The 24080-nt window shown below is 43.8% G+C and overlaps 1 protein-coding gene across 3 annotated transcripts; it reads right to left on the bottom strand.

The window, feature by feature from the left end:
* Window positions 1–129: 129 nt before the first annotated feature.
* Window positions 130–23685, bottom strand: MORF4L1 (mortality factor 4 like 1). Of its 3 annotated transcripts, none has more exons than XM_043554597.1 (13): window positions 23396–23637; window positions 17927–17973; window positions 16228–16295; window positions 12758–12874; window positions 11178–11264; window positions 10671–10751; window positions 8219–8244; window positions 7415–7503; window positions 5946–6047; window positions 4751–4839; window positions 4087–4259; window positions 3515–3599; window positions 130–868 (listed from the first exon to the last, which is right to left on the bottom strand). In XM_043554597.1, exons 1-13 carry the CDS (start codon window positions 23433–23435, stop codon window positions 784–786), a joined length of 1089 nt encoding a protein of 362 aa, XP_043410532.1. In that variant the 5' UTR covers window positions 23436–23637; the 3' UTR covers window positions 130–783. The 3 variants fall into 3 exon arrangements, with proteins under 3 accessions (XP_043410532.1, XP_043410533.1, XP_043410534.1); XM_043554598.1 differs by having other exon boundaries at window positions 12758–12871; window positions 23396–23617; XM_043554599.1 differs by lacking the exon at window positions 12758–12874 and having other exon boundaries at window positions 23396–23685.
* Between the last annotated feature and the right edge of the window lie 395 nt (window positions 23686–24080).

Genomic DNA, 24080 nt, shown 5'->3' with positions numbered 1-24080 from the left:
CAACCACCTCCTTCCATAAAAGGCCAAACAAGAAAATCGAACACCTCCCTGCTCCCTGAAGTACCACTGCCTAGACGTGAAAAGGGATACACAGTACAGAGGTCTCAAAATGTACCCACACAAGCACAATGCTCTTTGAAATTTAAAGAAAAAATTTATTGAAGATCTGAAAAACAATTCCTAAAAGATTGGCTTTTCCAGAAAACTGTAGCTACACAACGCATTGCGTCTATCATGTTAACACGTGCATTAGACACAAATACAAAACCATGAAACAAGCCACCATTCTTCAACAATCGGAGCAAAGGGACGATGCCTAAGGAACAGCATGGACGGCCTGCGGGATGGGCTCTTTACTTTAAGCACCATAAAAAAAAGAGCACAGACGGATGAGCGTGTTCAGGTATATACACTGAATCGAACCTTTGGCACTAGGAGTCAGAGCAGTTTGTCATACAGCATTAACACATATTATAAAAGTGCGGAGTGTCAAAGGGATAGAACCACCAGCATTCAAAAGCAGCTTTGTCGACTAGGCAATAAAACACTCTACAGTATGTCTCTCGTCGTCCATCACTGAATACACTGGTAGCGACTTTGAAATGAAAAAAAAAGAAAAGAAAAAAGGAGCTATAACCCCTTTTATTTTCTCTGTTTAAGATCAAACAGAAAACAAACATCAATTCTGTTATACACTAACATCTGCAAAGTACATCATTTGTACAAGAGGAGGACTAAACAAAACCGTGTTTACAGAAATCCAAACAGCGTCAGCGCCTCGCCTCACACGGCTTTCCGATGGTACTCAGGCGGGGCGACTTCATAATCGCTGGCACTAAACAAGGTTGCAGAATTCTTTGCCAGGTATCTAAAAATAAAACATTATTCATTACGGAGACGAAAAAGAATCGTACACCTTGATCCAAATCAAGGCACAGAGCTGCACAAAACAATTTCTCTTAAAACACACTAAAATAATGGCAACCTCACAGTGAAACCAGAGTTACAACTCAGTCAGGGTTATGGACCAAACAACAATGCATAAAGGTCCAGAGTTGCTGCCCCATTTCAAAACAGGAATAGCTGGCTGTCTTCAGAATACCAACTTGACAGCTTGGACTATCTTCTCAAAACAATGTTGTATCCTTTTCTTTTTTTTTTAAGTTTATTTATTGAAAGTGAGAAGTGAGCGGGGGGGGGGGGGGGAGGGAGACAGAGAGAGAAAATCCCAAGCAGGCTCCGTGCCGTCAGCACAAAGCCTGATGTGGGGCTCAAACTCCTGAATCGGGAGATCACGACCTGAGCTAAAATCAAGAGTCAGATGCTTAACCCACTGAGCCACCCAGGCGTCCCACAAATGTATCCTAAAACAACATCTAGGGGCGCCTGGGTGGCTCAGTGGGTTAAGTGTCTGACTTCCGCTCAGATCATGATCTCACAGTTCGTGAGTTCGAGCCCTACACTGGGCTCTGTGCGGACAGCTCAGAGCCTAGAGTTGCTTCAGACCGTGTCCTCCCCCCCCCCCCCAAAAATAAACATTAAAAGAAAAAAGAACGTCTAGATGTTTTCCTTAGTTCTTTGAAATTCATTACATTAAATACAGATTCAGAAAGTGACACTTTCGGGTTTAAATTTGAAACGAACACCATAAAAATCAAAGGGACCTGAAATGAAGTATCAAGTAAATAGTACGTTTATTTCACAAAGAAACCGAGGCAAAGAGAGGACTCTACGTCTCACTAGTAGAGCAAGGACTATAGATTTGCAAGCTTGTGCTGCAGTTTTAGAATTATAAAATACATGGTATCATTTTAAGAAAATTCAAATACAGAAATATGTGACCTTCCCTCCCAAAACTATGCCCAAGAAATAACCCACTTTTTGATATGATCCACACTTTTCTAGGTCTTTTCCAAACACTAAGGATGTTTCTCCATGAACGAGAATGGTACCACACATATGCTCTTCAGAGCAACTTGATTTTCTAAGTGGACACGACATGGGAATCTTCCCTGATCGGACCGACATGCCTTCAACAGCAGTTTGGCTGTTTAGCATTCTTCGTTATTATACACACAGACTCTAGGGGCGCCTGGGTGGCTCAATCAGTTAAGCATCTGACTCTTGATCTCAGCTCAGGTCACGCATGATGTCACGGTTCCTGGCTTTGACCCCTTCATCGGGTTCCGCACCTGCAGTCTGGAGCCCGCTTGGGATTCTCTCTCTCTCTCTCTCTCTCTGCCCCTCCACTGCTCACGCGCTCTCAAAATAAGCAAACATTTAAAAATTTTTGTTATACACATACATTTTAAATCCTCATGTCTTTGGAAATCTTTGTGCACTTAAGCATTTCTACCAGCTAAGTTCCCACTTGAACTTTCAACAGGCACTGCCAAAATGCCCTCTAAAAAGGTGAAGAAACCAGGACGGCCCTTCTCCTCATACGTTCAATCGTAGCCACTGAGACACAGCTATTTGGATCGTCGGACACTGAACGCATTTCTGACAGCCCCCCGTACTGCCAGTTCTGTGAAACCCCAATGTCCTATTTTCACTGGTCTGATCATCTTTATTAAAAATTCTTCTTCGTGTTACTTTATCAGAGAATTTTAACTTTTTACATAAATTATTTCCTATATTGAGTTAAAAGAAATTTTTTTTTAATCTTTATTTATCCTTGAGAGACAGACAGAGTGTGAGCAGGGGAGGAACAGAGAGAGAGGGAGACACAGAATCCGAAGCAGGCTCCAGGCCCCAGGCTGTCAGCACGGAGCCCGATGCAGGGTTCGAACTCATGAACTATGAGATCATGACCTGAGCCGAAGTCAGATGCTCAACCGACTGAGCCACCCAGGTGCCCCTCCTATACAGAGTTTAATATTTGTTTTGTTTTGTTAAAGTTTATTTCTTTTGAGAGAGAGAGGCAGAGACAGAGGACATGGGTGTGCAAGCTGGGAAGTGGGGGAGAGAGGGAGAGTGAGAATCTCAAGCAGGCTCCACACTGTCAGCACAGAGCCCAATGACACAGGGCTCCAACTCCCAACCCTGGATGACCCTGGGATCATGACCTGAGCTGAGATCAAGCCTCAGACACTTAACCGACTGAGCCAGCCAAACCCCCTGATTTTACTATTTACAAAGACTTTTCTCACTATAAAAATAACAAAAATATTACCACTCTTCTTGATCTTAATAGTTTCAACGTTAGACTTAAACTTGTGATTCATCTAGAATTTCACTGCCTGACAGAAAGTGTGGATCTGATGGTTTCCTTCCAGAACACTAGCCAGTGGTCCCCGTCTTTCCCCAACGGCTCCAAGGCGCTGCTCCGCCACGCGTGGTGGTCCACATCGCATTCATGTCCCACTGACATCTCCACTCACTCCGGTACCGCTCTGTCCCGTTTACTCGCGTCTTCCCACGTGCTATGATCTACAGTGCTGACAGGTCAGAGCCAGTTTCAGGGCACTGTACTAATTCATGTTTCCAATTTCAGGCATACTGTTACACTTACTTTAGGAAATCATGAAGATAATTCAGCAACAATGCAAGACTCTTCTCGTCCAGAGGAGTATAGGCCAACATGGCTCCAATTCGTACTGTGGAGATAAGATAATGTAGTCAAAATTACATCCAAGGGAGCACCACGGGCATTACGTGACCAAACACAATCATCACAGATTCCTTTAAATTTGTTTTTTAGCATTTATTTTGAGAGACAGAGCACGAGTAGCAGAGGAGCAGAGAGAGGGAGACACGGAATCGGAAGCAGGTTCCAGGCTCCGAGCTGTCAGCACAGAGCCCGACGCGGGGCCCAGACCCATGAACCGCGAGATCATGACTTGAGCCGAAGTCAGACGCTCAACCGACTGAGCCCCCCAGGCGTCCCCATCACAGATTCTTTTAAAATACATGGTCTCAGAGATGCTAACTTTGAAACAGATTTAGATAACATTTTCAATAAAAAGCTCAAACTGAAATGGAGTATTTTAGAATGTTATTTTCTGTAACCCCTTCGGATTAATTAGGAAAGACAAAAACATCAAAAACCCAAAGAAAAAAGTTTTTTTCTCAATGGCACATTACCAAACAATCTCAGTAGATGTGGCGCCCCGTACACCTGGGACATGGGCGCGTCCGGGTGGTCTGCGAGAATCTCCGCGTACTGCGGCCTCTCAAATTTGTAGAGCAGCTGAGTCCCCAGCATCACATTGAAGTACTCCTTTATGCCGGCCACCACCTCATTCACAGCGTACTCCCTGACAAAGACAGAAATGTGTACTTGCAAAGCAGGTCACGGACAACTGAGAAATGGGGATTAATTCAACCCATACAAGAGCAAGGGACCAGAGTTGAAGGCTGAACTAATGACGATGAATTTTTACCCAACAGGTTTTTTTAAACAAGAGATTTAAACAAAAGCACAAGGGAAATCAATTCCAAAAATAAACCAGTGCTAAGTAAACCACAGCCTTCAGGCTGAGAATGGCTTTTACATTTTCAAACAACTGTATTTTAAATGGTTATATTATGCACTTAACACATAATAGCTTCACTTTTACCTAAATGTTTACCATCTGCCCTTTAAGGAAAAAGTTTGCCAACCAAACTCCAGGTCAAACCAATGAAATTCTATTTTGCTAGTTTCTGATGGCATTTAGAGGAAGTGGACACTTCAAAAGATTAAGATTTGGAAAGAAGAATACTTAAAATGTCTTTCTATGCACTTGAAAGATTTGTATATTCTTACTTATTATCTGTGTTTCCTCGAGATTTCTTGTAATTTGCATAATCCTCTAGAATGGAATCCACGTTCTTCTTGGCAGGAAGATAAAACAGCTGTAAAAAAAAATACACCTGAATACTAGTGTTCTTTTTACAGAAAAATTACAACAGAAAAGTCTTAAGGCAATAAAAGACCACCTAACAGTATTACAAACAGGAAATGGCACTCTCCAGCACTTAAAACATGGGTAATGCGGCTAAGGAACTAAAAATTTTTATTAATTTCAAGGAAGGAGCGAAATGTGACCAGCAGCTGCCGTACTGGACACCACAGCTCTAAAGACTGGCATCTGTCGGACACACACACACACCATTCACTACGGAGGGAATGCACCACGCAGAAATGCACCTCCAAGACACCGTCATTATGTACCCTGTGTGTACCATGTGCCACACCCCGCTTGAAGCATACGTGAACTCTGAGGTCGTGCTCACATCTTTAGTGTGAGGCAGAGACCTACCGAGCCGAGTAACTTGTCCAAACTCTAAGTGGTAAAGCCAAGGTTTGAACGCAGTAGTTCAGCTCCAGAACCGAATCAGAACCAAACAGAGTCCACATTTGTATACAATGGAGGTCTCGTAAGTCTCCTTATCCCCAAATCTTCACATCCCCACTCCCGCCCATGCTGTTCATTCTAAGTACTTGGTGCATCTGTCCTATAAAGTTCTCCACTTGAGGTCTAGGACCACACTCTTGCAACGTCACACACGTACCTCACAAAGCCCCGATTTCCTTTCCACTAGTAACCACACGTCTCGGCCAGAACACTCAGGTTGTCTGGGAGGCCATGAACACTTGGCAGAGAACTGTGTGCTTCCTACAGCCCAGCAGCAGCAACACCACGTGAGGACACCCCATTTTCAGTGACAGAACAGAAACCACGTGCTACTTCGTGTTTACCAGTTTTCAGGGCTTCCTATCCTAGAAAGCTCCAAAACCGAGTTATTGCCACCTTTTCTCACTAAAAACTCATGGATTTCTTCTATCCTTTCCAAGACATGCCCTCTGATGATCAAACTATTCAGTCTCTGAATTAAAATAATATTCATCAATCACACCCCTTCAAGAGCCAAGCCTATACAATTTTTTCCTTAAAATTTGTTTCCACATCAGCAAGAACATACCCTACAGGTTACAATCTGTGTAGCTTTCAAGGTACCTGTTTTTGCCGGGTAATTAAGTCCCAATCATCAACAAGCCACGGTTTCAATTCTTCAGGAATCTTTACTTTCACTTCAACTCTGTTCATGAATGTTTCCTCCTGAACAGAAAAGGGAAGGGCATTAAAAATCTGTCTTTTCTCGCTCAATAACACCACCAAAATTCAGGGGTTTTCTCAATAGTTAGAGGCACCAAGTACATACGTATATATTTTTTAATTTTACAGAGAGAGTGAATAAGCACACACGGAAGGGGCAGGAGGAGAGGAAGGGAGGGAGGGAGGGAGGGAGGGGGGGAGGGAGGGGGAGGGAGGGGGAGGGAGGAAGGGAATCCCAAGCAGGGCGGCCTCTGCACTGTCAGCTTTGGAGCCTAATCTGAAGCCCAGCTTGGGCCTTGATCCCACAACCCTGGGCTGGGATCATGACCTGAGCTGAAATCAAGAGTTGGACGCTCAACCGAGCCCACCCAGGCTCCCCTGAATTAGTTCAAGTACTCAAATGGACTGCCAGAGTTGGCATTTCAAAAATCGTAAATCGGGGCGCCTGGGTGGCGCAGTCGGTTAAGCGTCCGACTTCAGCCAGGTCACGATCTCGCGGTCCGTGAGTTCGAGCCCCACGTCGGGCTCTGGGCTGATGGCTCGGAGCCTGGAGCCTGTTTCCCATTCTGTGTCTCCCTCTCTCTCTGCCCCTCCCCCGTTCATGCTCTGTCTCTCTCTGTCCCAAAAATAAATAAACGTTGAAAAAAAAAAAAATTAAAAAAAAAAAATCGTAAATGAAAAAGCCCTACAGCTAAGCTGCTGGGAGAAAAGAAGCTTCTCTTAATAGCCAAGGACTATCCCATACAGATTAAAGTTACTTCTTTACACATAAAATTAAGTGTCCTGACTTCTAATGAAGTCTTCAATAACTGCCTGAAGTTGCCTATTTTCAAAACATACACTCTTTAGGAGTATACCATTGCTTCCTAACCTCAGCTTCAGAAATATAACTGTCAGTTGAAAATTAAAACCACACTTCCAAATTCCTAATTTTGGAAATCAGAAACAAGACATTTTATCACTTAAGAATTCTAAACTCATATTCACACACACATAAGCAGGCTAGATAAAGCTTCTGTGGCATTTTTTATGGGTTTATTAAATCATCTTGGGACATACTAAACCATTTAACGTGAACTCGTAAGTCTATACAGTCGAATACCAATGAAATATTTAATCCTGTACATGAACATAGAGCTTACAGACGAATATTTGATGATGAGCTGGGGAGGACACACACAGCAGGGACACATGCAGAGCTACATGTAAAACAGAAGATGTATAAAAAAAAAAATCCTTGATCCAAAAAAGAGGAATGTTTTCATCGCAGTAGTTAACCATGTTAACAATGTTTTCAAGACTGAAGTTCTGACTATTTTATTGCACAGACTAGAAACACTAACATGCTATTCGTAATGTTAAAAACTCACATTCTCAACGGTAGGATCCACTCGGGCCCTTTTCTTGCGAGGAGGCTGAGGTGTCTCGCTGGTACTGCCACCATCTCCATTTCCAGGTGCTAGACACATGCAGGACAAGGACAGGAGGTCTCGGCTTAATACAGGAGACACTCTTAAGGAAAATACTTTCCCGATAAACCCTCTTTCTTATTTTTCCATTACACAGGTGTTACCTGAATCTAAAGAATCGCAGTCCTACCAAAAATACAACTTTTGTAAATTGTTCTATCATTTAGCATTAAGCAACATTTAGTGGGGCGTCTGGGTGGCTCAGTCAGTTGAGCGTCCGACTTTGGGTCAAGTCATGATCTCACAGCTCGTGAGTTCGAGCCCCGCGTCAGGCTCTGTGCTGACAGCTCGGAGCCCGCAGCCTGCTTCAGGTTCTGTGCCGCCCTCTCTCCCAGCCCCAACCCATTCGCATTCTGTCTCTGTCTCTCTCAAAAATAAACATCAAAAAATAAATAAATAAATTAAGTAACATTTAGCAACATTATCTTACATTTATTAAAAAATACTATCTTCTCAATGACTAAGACTAAAGAACATGAAAATAATAAACGTTTACAAGGTTTTTCCATTGTAAAAAGAATTCTCAAAGTTGGCTCTCTACTACTATGTACCTAACTATGTACACTGTTGTGAGTCATCTTTGAGATCACCAAACATGGTAAGCTTACTCTCAAAACTTTCTAACTCTTAAAGCTTAACACTGATTTCAAAATGTAAATGTTACAAAGGTAAAATAATTATTTTTAACCAAGTTAATATTCTTACTTTTCTGTTTGTTCTTTTTGGTTTTCCTAAAAGGAGAAGGAAAAAAAAAAAAAATATGTGATTACTGCTAGTACACCCGCCCCCATACATTCCCTTTTACCAGGGTTAAGTTCACAGAGAAACACTGCCTTGGATGAGAAGATCAGGCTGTAAATATAGTTCCCCTGCTCAGACATTAAGAATTTTCATTGACAGTTGGCTAAATTCACACCTCCCTCCATATAATAGAAAAATAAACCAAAACCACATCGGGAGACTTTTAGGATTATACTCTTAATTTATAAGCTCACAGCACGTAAATTATAACCATACTGTTGTTTATGTTACCCTACTAGTTCCACAAAATCCAAGTTCCAAAAGACAACATTCGCCATTACTTCAGTAAACTGGTGAATGTGTATGTTCAGTGAACTGGTCAATGTGTATGTTCCACCCTCACTGGCCCACAATGTTCCACCCTCTTTCTCCCTACTACATAGTCCTTCCTTTTTGACACCTAATAAGCTCTTTCCTTCTGAAACCAACATCTCCTTCCTCTTAGTCATCATCTCCAAGCGCAACTTCACTCGTTTATTTACCAACCGGCAAACAGTAAACTACTCATTTTAATTCCACATACAACTACTTACAGAATGCAAGGAAATGGTTTGCAAAAAGCCCAAGATTATGGACTCTATCTGGGGAGACCCAACCATAACACTGGAGTATGCTGACCCTTCTACAGCTTTAGAAAGTATTTATAGGGGCACCTGGGTGGCTCAGTTGGTTAAGCAACCGACTTTGGCTCAGGTCATGACCTCACAGTTCATGAGTTTGAGCCCCACGTCCGGTTCTGTGCTGACCACTCGGAGCCTGGAGTCTGCTTCCTGCTTCAGATTCTGTGTCTCCCTCTCTCTCTGCCCCTCCCCTACTTGTGCTCTGTCTCTCTCTAAAATAAAATAAACATTAAAAAAAATTTTTTTTTAAGTATTTATAAGTTATTAACTGTACTCATCTAATTTAGAGCAAAAGGTTCATTTTACAACTCAAATTAACTTATGTTCCGTTACAAATACAAAAAGCTGGCCACCTATCTGAAAGTACAGGTTTTTTCCTGTTTCTCTAAGTTTAACTTCTGGAACACAAGTATCTGTGTTCAGTCTGAACAGTATTTCCGGGTCAGACTAAACTATGAACTTTTACTTAATTGATGTCAAGAACAGGTGAGGACCGGGGCGCCTGGGTGGCTCAGTCGGTCAAGCGTCCGACTTCAGCTCAGGCCATGATCTCACAGTTCGTGAGTTTGAGCCCCGCGTCCGGCTCTGTGCTGACAGCTCGGAGCCTGGCGCCTGCTTCGGATTCTGTGTCTCTCTCTCTCTCTGCCCCTCCCCTGTTCGCGCTCTGTCTCTCTCTCTCAAAAATAAGCATTAAAAAAAATTAAAAAAAAAAAGAACACGTGAGGACCAAGAGCAACCAGGAGCTTTTACACACACATTCCTGACCCACTCGCTCTACCATGAAAACAACGAAACAACACAGACAACCAACCCTAACTCATAACATCTATAAACTACACTTGAATGAATGCCAACAACAGACTCTGACATTCTTGTTTCAACTTTCTTGCTTATGTTAAGAAGCAAGCTAATTTCTCAACCTATGCAACAGATTTCACATAATAAACTGGTGTTGTTTGCAATCCTTTCTCTAAGCTCTTCTCTGCCAGAAAGGTAACTGAGAAGACTGTCAAAGCAAAAAGCACTGTTCCAGCCTCGGACGACACCTATCCTGAAATAGAAAAATTCTTTCCCTTCAATCCTTTAGATTTTGAGAGTTTTGACCTGCTTGCAGAGCACCAGATTGCACACCTCCCCTTGAATGGAGTGCCTCTCATGATCCTTGATGAGAAGAGGGAACTTGAAAAGCTGTTATACCTGCCCCCCCACACACTTCACCTCTGAAGATGCCCTCTCAACCATGGGAGTCTAATCTGTGGCAGTCTCCAAGCGTTCTGTCGACCCTGGATGTTGAACTGCCACCTGTTTTGCTATGACTTAGATATCTGAATTTCTTAGCACTTAATAGTTTGTACATTTTGTATTAATAAAGCAATTCTTTAATAGACTCTTCCTTAAAAAAAAAAAAAAGTGAGTGTATTCAATGCTGCTGAATTATACACCTAAAAATGAGTTAGAGGTAAACTTTATGTTATGTATATTTCGCCATAAAACAAAGGGGGGGGGGGAGGGTAGAAAACCTGCTAAGGGAAATTAAGGGATATGTAATTATTATGTCTTTTCAAACAACTGAACGCTTGAGAAAGGAGTGCTCATTGGCATTTTTCAAGTTGAAATGTCCCAGGTTCCATTTTCAATGAACTCTAATACAGGACGATGGGTATATGGAGCTTGAAGCTCACTTCTAGAACGGTCACTTCCATAACGATACGCCAAATTAGAACAGGTCTGCTTACACTTCAACACTTTTCTGCTGCAGGCCGGCGGTCTTCTTCCCTGGGGCAGCGCCTCTCATCTTCCCCTCTGCATACTGCTCCCTTCAAAGAGAAGTCCAATGAAGTTGTCATCAAATGAGTACTTACATGGAAAAATAATTGTGCCAGCTTGATCCCATTTTGAAATTTATATTCAAATTGAGATCCCCTGTGCCCTTCCCAAGTAGAACTCCCACAGAGTCCGGGAGCCAACAAGATCACAGTGCATTTCCAACTACAGAAATTACCAACATCCTGATGCTGCCTACCTAACTCTATGGACAGACTAGAAATGACTGGCCTGCTACTCCTTCCTTTTTTCTAGGAAAGGCTTCTCTGATTGAAGTCAAAGCCACAACACGGCAGCTGACAGGTACCAAGAATCATTTTTTTGGCAGGCAGGCCACAGGATTTCTACTGTTCATTCCACTTCCCAGAACTAATATACAGACATTTCTCTTCCTACTCATGTTGCCAAAACAAACTTACTGATTGGCTTTTTGAAGTTCTCGCTGTTTCTGCAGATTGGTGTCCACATACTTGAGTACTCTGCTTTCTGGAACCCATTCGTCCCAACTGTAAAAGACGAAAGTTAAATTATCATTCAAAGACATTTTTACTACTATTCAGACCCTGCCTCCAATTACTTGTAGAGATCCAAGAGGCAAGACTCTGGATTTCTCTGAGATTTAATTAACTGGGACTACAAATCCGTTCTCAACTGAAATGAAAATCCTGTGAAAATCTGTGCTGTAAGAGAAAGAAACTACATCCTCAAAAGCAGCACCCTAAACCTTAACTGCCAGATTCCAAAAACAGATTATTCAAATCCTTTCTTAAAATGAGTACAGTATGGCACTTAACATTAAGAGTCCCTAAGCAGAGACGCCTGGGTGGCTCAGGCGGTTAAGCATCTGACTTCTGCTCAGGTCATGATCTCACAGTTCATGAGCTCGAGCCCCGCTTCAGGTGACCTCGAATCCCACTTTGGGTGAGCCCCGCTTCTCTCTCTGATCCTTCTCTCTGCCCCTGGCTCACTTGTGCCCTGCGCCCTCTCTCTCTAAAGAGAAAAAAAAAAAAAAAAGAGTCCTTAAGTAATTATCCTTACAGAATAAAGAGATCTTAAGAATTTTAACTTCCAAAAAAAAGTGAAGCATGGGAGTCCACAAGAAGCTGCCATCTTAAAGAAGGAAAATTGATCAGCTAGTTAGCTAACTACGTAACAGCAAAGTTACAGAACTAGCTGTACCTCACTTTCATCACCTATAAAATGGGAGATAACAGTGCCTACCCTTACAGTATCATTACGAGAAATAATACATGTCAAACAGTTCAGAGTCCGAACCATAAAAAGCACTCAAGGTCTGTCAGAAATCTATCAGGTCTATCACAAATATCATCCACACCAACTCAGCAAATACTGTAAATCAAATGATTACAATGGTTTATCAGACTACATCATCCTCAACCTTCACTCACTCATGAACGCACAGAACCAGAGATGGCTTCCTAAACATCAAAAGGAAGAACCGACCACTCTTTAAATAAGCATTCTGGCAGTTAGAAAAGCTCCTTCCTTCAAGATGTCCGAGCGTCGGGGCACCTGGGGGGCTCGGTCACTTGAGTGTCCGACGTCAGCTCAGGTCACGGTCTTGAGGTTGTTGAGTTCGAGCCTCACATCAGGCTCACTGCTGTCCATGCAAAGCCTGCTTCTGATCCTCTGTCCCCCCACCACCCGCCCCTTCCCCGCTTGCGCGCATGTGTGCTCTCTCTCGCTCTCTCAAAAATAAATACTAAAAAAAACTTTTTAACCACAAAACAAGATTTCTGATGTGTTTTTTTCCAAAGGGGAAAACAAAAACAAGGTATTTTTTAGGGAATGCTTAACTATTCATGCAAAGTGCCTTTCTCCTGCTGAGGGAGCTCCTTTAGTGACACAAATAGATGTATCCAAAGAAAATGATTTCCCACCTCTGACCTCTTACACAAGATAACCAAAAGAAGAATAAATAATTAAAAAGCAATCCTCAACATGATTTCCTAGAGAAAACTTTAAAACATGCATTTACCTAGAGGTCAGGAGGGGGTGGTGTACTGAGGGAGCTCCTTCAGGAACAGGAAAAAGGGCTACAATATCCTCACGTGTCTTCAAAGTTTTTTCAGAGCGCCTGGGCCTCACAGCACTTCTGATACAGACAGCATAGTACAAAGTAATCTCAGTAACTAGGTGCAGAATTTAGCTTAAGCTTTATTAAGATTTATTTACCGATGGAATATTTAAATGTCTGTGTCAACGAGTTCCGGTAAGGTTTTTGAAAATTTAGAAATATGTTATCTACTGTGCAAATATGTTATCCACTGTGAAAAAAGTATGTACTTAACTAAAGTTTTAAAAATTCCAATTTGCAGATTGGGCTTTTGTTGTATGACTTTCTAAAAGAATCTTACAAACCATTTTCAAAACGAGAATCTGATTTTTATTTATACATCTATCTATTCCAACTCTCTCTGAATTAGGCAGAGCTGGAAAATTTTTATTTACCACCTAACTCCATTGTAGTTCCCGGCAAATCCCTTCCCCCTCTGATAAAAAATGCATCTAAAATAACTTTGATCTAAAAACCAAATCAAGGGGCCCCTGGCAGGCTCAGTAGGTAAAGCATACGACTCCTGATCTCAGGTTTGTGAGTCTGAGCTCCATGGTAGGCACAGGGTTTACTTAAAAAAAAAAAAAAAAAAAAAAAAAAAAAAAAATTTAATGAAAAAGTAAAGACCAAATCAATCCTCGTTTCCTTTATGTGTCAGAAGCTAAAACCCTTGCTGAACCACAGGAAAATTAAATGACATTTTTTGTTCTGAGGAACGTCACTACTAGGATAGTAAGTGAAAGCCAAACACTCAGAAATTTTTATAGGTCACAAACATTAAACAAGTTCAGAATTTTCTAAAGGTGGCTTGTCACTAACCCCCACAATCACAATGACCAGTGACACTGCTTACACAGCACTAAAAAAAAAAAAAAACAACAAAACAAAACACACACATAACACACTTGCTGGGCTGCTGAATAACTGCTCCCATTTCAAAATGGGCTTCAAGGCTTCTCTACTCACAAAAAAAATCCAACTTTCCAACATTATGTCTGTTTATCTATGTTCCAAATCAACTACAAAAAACACATCTACCTTTGTTCATTAATATCCTCAATTTTACACCTATGAAGATATGAAATATCTCCAATGTTGAGTGCCATTTTTAAATTCTTTTTCCAAGGAATTAATATATAAAATTAGCTTTACAAAGAGCAAAACAAAATCTATGCAGTCTATCATTTACCTGTGTTACTGAACTCTAACAAAGGGAAAAACATTATTTTAAAGTTATAAAATCAGGAAATACAATCATTTGGCAGTTTCAATTTCTCATAAGCTACAAATGCCACTCAAAATCCAGTCTTAAAGCCATACACATCTACATGTAATTTTATACAAAATATTATACATAAAAGAATTAAAACACAAATCCTAAAACAATTATTTAAATGGGAATGAGGGCAAACCTATGCCATGAATTTACTATTTTTCTTTGATTTCCTGGATGAACTTTAACTTTCCTATACGTAACACGCATAAAGTCGACATTCTATTGCCTGTAGAGAATGGAGATTCTTATCACATGGTAATACTCTCAACCTTACCGATGTTGACATAGTATCGGTGTGTAAAGTAAGTCTATTACGAGACTGAACTAGAGCTTAAACATTTTCTCAATAGGAAACTACAACATACACTAGGAGCCATATGGTAAACTCTCCTGGATGTTAGAAATAATTTAGCATTAATACTGAAATCACATTTAAAAATCACAGTTTACTTCTCTAAGACAAAAGGATAGTTTTGGGGGCGCATGGGAGTTTTAAGCATCCAGCTCTTGATTTCAGCTCAGGTCAGGCTCTCTCAGAGTCAACCTCTGGGCTGACAGAGCGGAGCCTGCTTGGGATTCTCTCTGCCCCTCCCCCACTCATGCTGTCCCTCTCTCAAAACAAACAAAAAAAACCCAAAACGATCATTTTCTCCATTATTTTCCCAATTTCTCAATATTTAAAATCTTACCCGCCGTTATTAGAAGTAGTTTAATTATTAAATGGGAAAAAATTACAAGTTGTCAGGAATGTACTTTGACACATTTTAGATTTCCACCTTTCTACAACTATACTAATGGAAAAAAAGGGTCTGGTATTTCTTCTCAGCTAACAGCATTTTGTGAAAAAAAAATTCTTCTAACAAATAAAACTGGGCTGGATCACCTGGCAAAGGACCACATGAAACAAGACCAAAGTCACAGGGCCAGTAAAAGTCATAGACAATAGCTCCTTCCATAGCAACCCAACCTGACAGCCTGTTCACACGGAGAACTTGGTACCAGAGCACAGCTCAAGGGACACAAAGCCTTCAAAGGTGCCAGAAAACAACCCCCAAAAAACTACTTTCTGGCAATTTTTGAAGGACAAAACACACTAATAAAAGTAATTTAAAACCTCTCATAGTACAAATTACAGGATATTCCATTTCAGGCATCAGAAAAGAGTAAACTATTAGATGTGCTGTATCTGTGGGTCCCAAGAAGAAAGACCCATCGCTGAAAAAGAGCTCCCCACTGGCTTGATATTCTAGAACGCGTTCAATCTGTGACCACTGTCTACTCGCCATAACGGATCAATACACCACTCCTTTAAAAGAAAAGTCTAACTCTTCAAGGTGAAAAATTAAGTTTAATTAGGCAATTAAATCTCTATATCTGTATTAAACCATATTCTAAAAAATGAACCACAGGAAATCACTCTCTGCCAACATTTATGTTACCAAAATTCAGAATACAAGTTTGTCACTACTTCCTAATGAGGCAACCTTTTTCCTTTTCCAAGTAGAATAATCCAACTAGCTCTGAATATAACTAATTGCAGTAACATACATACATAACTGCGTGGGTGCTAAGGCAAAAAAACTCAAGCTGTCCTAAAATGAACCAAAACCAGAAAAAAAGAGCAGTTGGTTGACTAACGATGAGACATTACACTAGAACACAAGAAATCATCCAAAGACTTTAAAATGAAATGGTGGGTACCTTTATTTCTATTATTTTCATCATACCACAAATGCTTCACCCTTGCTTCAATATGTAGTGAAACCATCCAAAAATTAAGAGGCATGGGTGTGCAGGGCACCTGGATGGCTCAGTTGCTTAAGCATCCGACTTCAGCTCAGGTCACGATCTCACGGTTCATGAGTTCGTGCCCCGCACCAGGCTGTGTGCTGACGGCACAGAGCCTACTTGGGATTCTACCCCCCCTTTCTCTGACCCTCCCCCACTGGCACTTCATCTCTTTCTCAAAATAAATAAACCAACTTAAAAAATGTTACAAAAATGTTTTTAATAAAAATTAAAAAAAAAGAAAGCAGCATGCGTTTGTGACACACACGACACAAGCTACCTTGTTAAGAGATACAATTGCTTTTAAAGATCTAATACTAATACTCACTTTTTATTCCAACCACTGTAATGTATAAAGTATTTCACTTGTTTGTCCTTTATGGCAACCTTTACACACTGAAATAAAAAAGAGAAAATTCACTCAGAAATCGTTTTTGAAAAAGGCGACAACTACCTGGATGATTTTCAAGTATGCAATCTTTCAGACACTCCACTCAAACCTTGGGGACCAAAACGAGCACAAGAGAGCAGGACTGCCAAACAGAAAATCATCCAGGATCTCAGGTTACTTGCATACATTGCCATTCTACAGCTGCCTTAGAGTCACAATCTGTGGAAGTCAGCCCAGCAAAGCTGAAAACTGTAATAAAAGATCCCCCGACCCTTAACTCAATGGGCTGGAGTAGCTCTCTGAGAACAGCTAATGAAAGTCATTGCACTTTCTCAAAGTCTAGCCAGCCAGAAACTAGTACTTATTTCAAAAACCAAATTCAGCTAAAGAAAATTATTTAGACAGTGCCTTTCTATTATTAGAAAGCACCATTAACTTATGGAAGGCAAACTGTTTTGCTGCAAAATATCAGCAACCAGCAAAGTGACAGATGAAAAACATTTTATGTTCTTCTTAAAAGCAGCCAAACAAATTAGAACAAATCATTAAAGGTATTAACTATGACAAGTCAAAGTGACGACTCTCCGTCATGGATTAAAAGTCTTTATCTGAGACAACCAAGAGAATCATGACAATTTAAGTTATTCCAACCACCATTTAAAACTTGTTCCCTGGAGTTTCAGCTGTCAGGAGAAAAGCGGAGTGTGCCACAGTTGATGCAACAAAAATAACACTCTGGGATATAAATGATCAAGAGGACTCACAACTTACTTAAAACTGTATTAGGATTACATCACGAGGACTTATGCACGTACACATGACGTTCCTGACCGGATTCTCCATGAATCCAAATTCAGCCATTTTAGAACTTTAAAAACACACATCTATATGTTCAAAACAACTGAAAAGTAGTGAAACTGGTTATTATTGGGAGACACACTTCAAAATTGTTAAGACCATTTTCACAGACACATAAACTACCCACCAAGAATGCTCCAGAAATTGCATGTAACAAGGCTGTATTGCTATGCAGACCATTTTTAAAATCACTTTTAAAAACAGTCACACCATAAATATCTACGCTAAAAATTACCAGAAACAAAATACTAAAAATAAAAACACTTTTTACTTGGGAATTCACTATTTCATTCACCTCTGGCTAAACGTAAAACCAGCTTTCACAACTGGGATGAAACTGACAGAGGAAAGGAAGCCCCCTGCGATTCGAACTCTGACAGATGAGCCAACAGAAAGAAGTTAAACGTCCTCACATTTTTACCATTAGGTTTTATCCTTAACGTAATAGATCCCTCAGTGCTTACTCAACAGCTACTTGCACATCACTGGCCAGATGTCCTCACAAGCCATTCACAACACAATGCAACTTGCTCCCACAAACCTGTCTTTTATCTCCGCTCAACTACTCCAACCACTGGGCCTTCCGCAGGTCACTGAGACAACGGCAAGCTGGCAATGCTTTGTCTGGCCCACTCAGCAAGCAGTCAGACACCCAGAAAGAGAACACTAGGGGTTCTATGAATCACAAATGTTGGAACAGAGCAACCAACTCTCTTACGACTCAAGTCATCTAACCAATAATTTTAGCTAACTTGTCAAAGGAAAACAGGTTTCATACCTTTGCTTCATAGAGAAGAGGCCCATGAAAGCACAGCACTCGCTCACCTGTAAAAGTAAAAAAAAAGAAAGAAAAAAAAAGGAGTTAATCTTCATTTATCTTCGTATCTAAGAGTCGCACGTGAGGGCCACCACAGCTGTACTGTTATTGCTCGCAAAACCGGAAGAGTAAGGCTACGTACAGAAAAACACTTCAGATCAAACTTCAACAGTACCCTACAACAGAACACACCTTAGGAAGTGATGTAAACAGCAAAAATCAATGTATTAGACTATCAATCTATTTGGATCATCAGATAGTCTACCACCTACTAAGCCAATAAAATCTACAGTAACTACCTACTGGCAGGACTGGGTGTTTCAATGTGCATCTGAAAATAAGATTTTTAAAATATTTCCAAAATGAGGACCTTATGCTCTACCTATTATCTCTGGTTCCAAACCTTTTCCTGGGCAAGTAAAACAGATAAAATTCTAACTTTTGGAAATCACACTCTATGTTGAACCTACCATTCAGACTTAGCAAGAATAACTAAATGGAAGGGACTAGAGGATGACCTGGAAGCCAACTGCTCATCAGACAAATCAAGCAGGTAATTCCTGACAGTACCTGAAAATTACATTTGATTACAGTAGAAACCAATTTCTTGCACATTATTTTCAGTCTACTTGGGCTTCATCAGACCCAGAGGTAACAAAAGTACTCCACCACAGTTAGCTCTTTTAGCTCTAAACCTACGAAAACAACCTACTAGTTCAACTTTGAAGAAACTAGACAGCAATAAGATTTTCACTATTTTATTTTTTAACGTTTATTTATTTTTGAGAGAGAGACAGAGTATGAACGGGGGAGGGTCAGAGAAGAGAGGGAGACACAGAATCTGAAACAGGCTCCAGGCTCTGAGCTGTCAGCACAGAGCCCGACGCGGGGCTCGAACTCACAGACCGCGAGATCATGACCTGAGCCGAAGTCGGACCCTTAACCGACTGAGCCACCCAGGCGCCCCAAGATTTTCACTATATTAAAAAATAACTGCTGCCTGTAAGTTTCAAAAACTGACCACTGTGGGGCAGCCAGGTGGTTCAGTTGGTTAAGCGTCGGACTCTTGATTTCGGCTCAAGTCATGGTTCATGAGTTCAAGCCCTGCGTCCAGCTCTGTGCTAACTGTGGAGTCTGCTTTGAGATTCTCTCTCTCCCTCTCTCAGCCCCTTCCCCGCTCATGCTGTCTCAAAACTAAATGTTAAAAAAAAAAAAAAAAAGTTATCCTAAAGCAAATCCGTACGTTCATTTTCAACATATTTATACCCAGTCTTTCCTGTACCTGTTTGAGCACCATCAGATCAATGGGGGACACAGATATGGAAACAAATAGTTTTTGCACAATTCGCTGGATTTCATATTTTTATCTTCACATGCAATAGGAGTGATCAGCTACTAAGGAAACAATGGGTACAGCAGCACAGAAACATGACAAGGTGACACTATCACACTCCTTACCATTTGAATATAAGTAGTTCACTATCACTGGAGCACAAGATAAACACGTAAAAGTAGAAATCAATGTTAAACAGATCATGGTGTGCCTGCCTTCTATGTCATGTAATGAAGTGTGGACTTTATCCTGTAAGAACTCCCAAATCTGACCAAGAATCTCTTGGAGTTTTTAAAACTACAGATTTTTTGGGCACCTGGGTGGCTCAGTCAGTTAAGTGTTGACTCTTTGACCTTGGCACAAGTCATGATCTCACGTTTTGGGAGACTGAGCCCTGAGTCAGGCTCCTCGCTGACAGCTCAGAGCCTGCTTGGGATTCTCCCTCTCCCTTCCCCCCACTCCCCAGCTGGCTCGGTCTCAAAAATAAATAAATAAATTTAAAAAATAATAAAACTACAGATTCTCAAGCTTCACCAGAGACCTGTATTAGAACCTCCCGAGCAGGCTGAGTAATGTTACTCTGCTCAAAGTTCTCTGTAATTCCCGTGCAGTGGTTCCCCTCTGAAGAACGTGCCAGAAGATGGGCCTGTGCAGAGCTTCAATGGAGACTGGAAATAGGGAAACAAATCAAAGACTTCTGCCAGCAGTCCATGGGAAGAAATAGATCTGAACCAAAAGCAGTGAGAAATTAAGGACAACCAAGCAAAAAACAGAAAGTTTAAACTGACTTCTAGGCTGGTGGGAATATTAACCAAAACACGAACTGGAAGGAGGGGGGTTTAGACCAGCTTTGGAGTGTGTTCCAGTGGCTACGGCCCATCCAAAGTGGAGCCACCACTGAATACTGAGACCCTGGGGACATGAATAAGGTGTAGCAAACAAACAGCAGCAGCAAAGATTGGACCTGTGTCTCCTAACCTCACTCTTTAGGTACATTTTTTTTTTTTAACATTTATTTATTTTTGAGACAGAGAGAGACAGAGCATGAACGGGGGAGGGGCAGAGAGAGAGGGAGACACAGAATCGGAAGCAGGCTCCAGGCTCTGAGCCATCAGCCCAGAGCCTGAAGCGGGGCTCGAACTCACAGACCGCGAGATCATGACCTGAGCCGAAGTCGGACGCTCAACCGACTGAGCCACCCAGGCGCCCCTCTTCAGGTACATTTTAAAGACACCGTGGAAAGGGCCTTATTCCTCCGTCTTCCTGGCTGCCTCCAAAGACAACTGTACTGGGGCTGGGGCCCTTCTGACCTCCACTGCAGCTACTAGTGCATTGACGGATGGCAGCCTTCTTGGAGGCATTTGACTCACCAGGATAACAAACGCCTATGGCCTACTTCTCATAATAAAACTGGAGAAAAAGACTGGTAATTGGGGAAGAGAGCAAACCATGGTTATCAGGCTTCTGCAGCCTTTCTCCACTCTTAATGGTTCTAGTATCCTAAGACGAAAGTAATTCTACCCAATGCTCTCAAATTCAAGGTTGAGATTCCAAGGCGCCATCCTCCCACTGGTCTATGCTCACCAAGAACACTAACAAGCTACCACCAGCCTGTGAATTCCTGACAAGGCCTAAACAGTTTTCTTTACCATGTGCTGGAAGAGAATTTGAAAGAGAGGATCAAGTCCAGTACAAAATAGTCACCACGCTTAAAAACCGCTTATCTAACAAATGCTGAGCATTATTAAGTGAGAAAAACCTCCAAGTTTAAGGGAATCATGAAAGAAGTACTATTTCTGATCATTCATATTTCCACCATCACATACGCTCAATTCTTCTGCAGTGTCTTAATTCAATTCTGTTACCACCAACAGGGTAGTACTTTTTCCTTTCAAGGCATTCCCTGAACACATCTTATAAACAACATTTAAAAGTTTATTTAGAAAAAAAGAGTAAGTGTGTGCAAAAGGGGAGGGGCAGGGAGAACTCCAAGCCATGTTGAGCTCGGAGCTTGACGTGGGGCTCAAACCCAAGGCCATGAGATCAGGACCTGAAACGAAATCGAGTCCGGTGCTTAACCGACTGAACCAGCCAGGTGCCCCCAAATAACTTCTTAAAGATGGCCCGGCAATTCGGCGTTAACACAAGAGTAGAAAACACACCTGGAAAGTGATGGTAAGTAAGGGCCAACACTCTGGTGCGCAGCTTTCCAACCTTACTACTGGCACCTTGGTTCCTACTCTCGTCTGATTCAGCACTACAGCAGCACATGGCTTCTCCTGGGTGGTTATCCCCCTACTGGCCCTCTCCTCCCTCTAGTTCACAGCTAAAGCACTTTCGCCAGAAAGCCACCCTTGACTGTTCCAAACCTCAGTGGTATTCCTTCCATGTCCTACAGCAGGGATGGACCTTCTGCGCCACTGGCGAAGCCTATGGGTCATTTCCCAGAATGTTTTTGTAACTACCTGAAACACGTGGTATTACAGAGAAAACCAATTATATTGAGATGGTTATCAAAGCATTTTAACCGTCACGTTCTGATGTTACATGACCTCCTTAACTGATGGAACCAACTCTTGGTTAATCCAACAACTACCGTAATTTTGACTCAGCAGCTGAATAGATGTTCCACGCTGCACTGCCAACACTACTGTGCAGAGGGGCGGGGGGGGGGGGGGGGGTTAAGAGGAGGATGGATTCGTAATTGAAATACAAAATCTCACTTGGACAAAAAAAAAGAAAAAACAACAAAAAAAACCCCCTCTTCCTTTCAGATAGACCTATACTCTACCCACTAACTTCTAGACTAAAAATCCCTGACCTAAAACATCTGGATTAAAAAAACATAAACCTTAACCCACAGGAGGTAGTCGCAACTTTTCGCGGCAGGAGAAAGCAGGTACTGAGCCGGTCCTTATAAAAATAAATACCCTTGATAACTTCTTAAATAGTCCGTAAAGTGACAGCATGCTTGGTGTGGGGGTAAGGGGTCTACAAGTTTGAAAATCCCCGCAACGACAAGTGTTTTTGGCAGACGTCTGGACGTCTACGGTGACTCGCAGCTCCACCGACCGCGATGAACGGTACTTTGAAGGTGTCCCTGCTCGGCTAGGAAACGTTACTTCTGTTTTACTTTGCCGTGAAGCCCCCACTCTGATGTACGCGAACAGACGCGTTAACCGTAAACACTAAAGATCTCCCAACAAAGTCTGGTTCTACCGTCAGCCAAGGCGTATTCACCAAAAAAAAAAAAAAGAAAGAAAAAAAAAAAGAAAAAAAGAAAAGAAAGCGCCAATTAATAAGCCAAAGGAAGCCAGCGTCCGAGTCCCCGCACGTCCAGCGTCGCTGCACTCAGCCTCGGGGCGGGGGGGGGAGAAGTCCGCAGGCGCACCGGGACCGGGTCTCCGCACAGGGAGCGCGCCCGCACGCCGGAGGATGCGGGCGGCACAAAGCCCCGCGCGCCCCTCCGGCCCCACCCCGCCCCGGATCCCGGCTGCCGGCTGCGCGCCCCGCACCGCCCGCCCCGAAGCGCGCGGCCGCCGGGAGGGGGCGCTGCGCGCGCGCGCGCGCGGCCCGCGCCGGGCGCCGGCGGCCATGATGGCGCGGCCACCTCGCAGCGGCCATTTCGCAGCAGCGCGCCTCTCCCGCCACAGACGCGAGGCCCGGCCAGGCCCCGCCGCGCCGCTGGGCGCAGCCCCCTCGGCGGCAGGCGGCTGGGGCGCCGGCCGGGGGCTGCCCGGGCCGCGCGGTCCCTCGGCGCGAGCGCCGCCTCCCCTCCCCCACGCCACATCACCGCCCGGCCGCCGCCATGGCGCGCCCGCCGCCTCCCCACAATGGGCGGCCGCCCGCGCCCGCTTCCCTCCCGGGGCGGCCGGCACGCCCAGGCCCCGCCGCGCCCGGCGCTCCTCGGCCTCGCCCGCGGCCGTCCCGCCCGCGCCGAGGGAGGCCCGCCGCCGCAATGCGCCTTCCGCACAAAGCCCTGCCCGCCAGCCCCGCGGGTGCGGCCCGCGTCGCCCCCCGGCCCCGAGCCCCCGCCGCCCGGCCGGGCCCGCCGCTCCCGCGCCGCCGGCCGCCTCTCCCCGGGGGCCCGGACTCACCCTCCTGGAATTTGGGCTTCGGGTCCTGTTTCGGCGCCATTTATAAGTGATTCGCCGCCGCCTCCTCCTCCTTCTCCCACCACCCCCGACTACCGCCCCCTACTCTCCACCCCACCCAGCTCCGCGTCAGACGCGCCGTCAGGCACCGCCAGCTCTACATCCCGGGCCCGATTTGCCAGCGCCCGCAGACCTCACCGCGCCGCGACCGCGCAGCCGCCGCCCCAGCCAACGGCCGCACGCCGCGCACGCGCCGCTGCGCCCGCGCCGCCCCGGGGCACGCCGGGAGCCGTAGTTCGGAGGGGAGGCTGCGCGGGCGGGGAGGGGGAGGGAGGCTGGGGGAGGGGGAGGGAGGCCGGGGGGAGGGGGAGGGAGGCCGGGGGGAGGGTCTTCTGGTCAGGGCTCCCGCGGGGGCTGGCGTCTCTTTGTGAGCCTGCCCACCGCCCTCCGTTTGCGCTGCCTCAGTGTCGCCTGCGTCAGAGTAATTCAGCGGTTGAATGTGAGCCCTGTTCCCGCCTCACCTGCCCCCCCCCCTCACCTGCCACCCCCAACACAAGTGACCACAGCCCCATATGTGCGCGCGTCCTGCGCTGCCTGCACCCCGGCACCCTCTCTGCCTTCTCCATTCGTAGCGAAGTCGTGGTTGTTGCCTTTGTGTTAACTACACAACTCATACTTGAATATTTGG

Source organism: Prionailurus bengalensis, chromosome B3 (genome assembly GCF_016509475.1).
Source record: "Prionailurus bengalensis isolate Pbe53 chromosome B3, Fcat_Pben_1.1_paternal_pri, whole genome shotgun sequence".
NCBI lineage: Eukaryota > Metazoa > Chordata > Mammalia > Carnivora > Felidae > Prionailurus > Prionailurus bengalensis.
The sequence above is the reverse complement of the archived record's forward strand: the minus strand, read 5'-3'. Positions and strand labels throughout refer to the sequence as shown.

Excerpts from the sequence above, each read along its gene's own strand:
- MORF4L1 (XM_043554597.1), bottom strand. The coding sequence starts at position 23,435 with ATGGCGCCGAAACAGGACCCGAAGCCCAAATTCCAGGAGG. Across the intron at positions 11,265-12,757 it reads CACCCCCTCCTGACCTCTAG|TTGGGACGAATGGGTTCCAG; the intron begins GTAAATGCATGT and ends CGTCTTTTACAG. Across the intron at positions 6,048-7,414 it reads TGGATCCTACCGTTGAGAAT|GAGGAAACATTCATGAACAG; the intron begins GTGAGTTTTTAA and ends TTTTCTGTTCAG.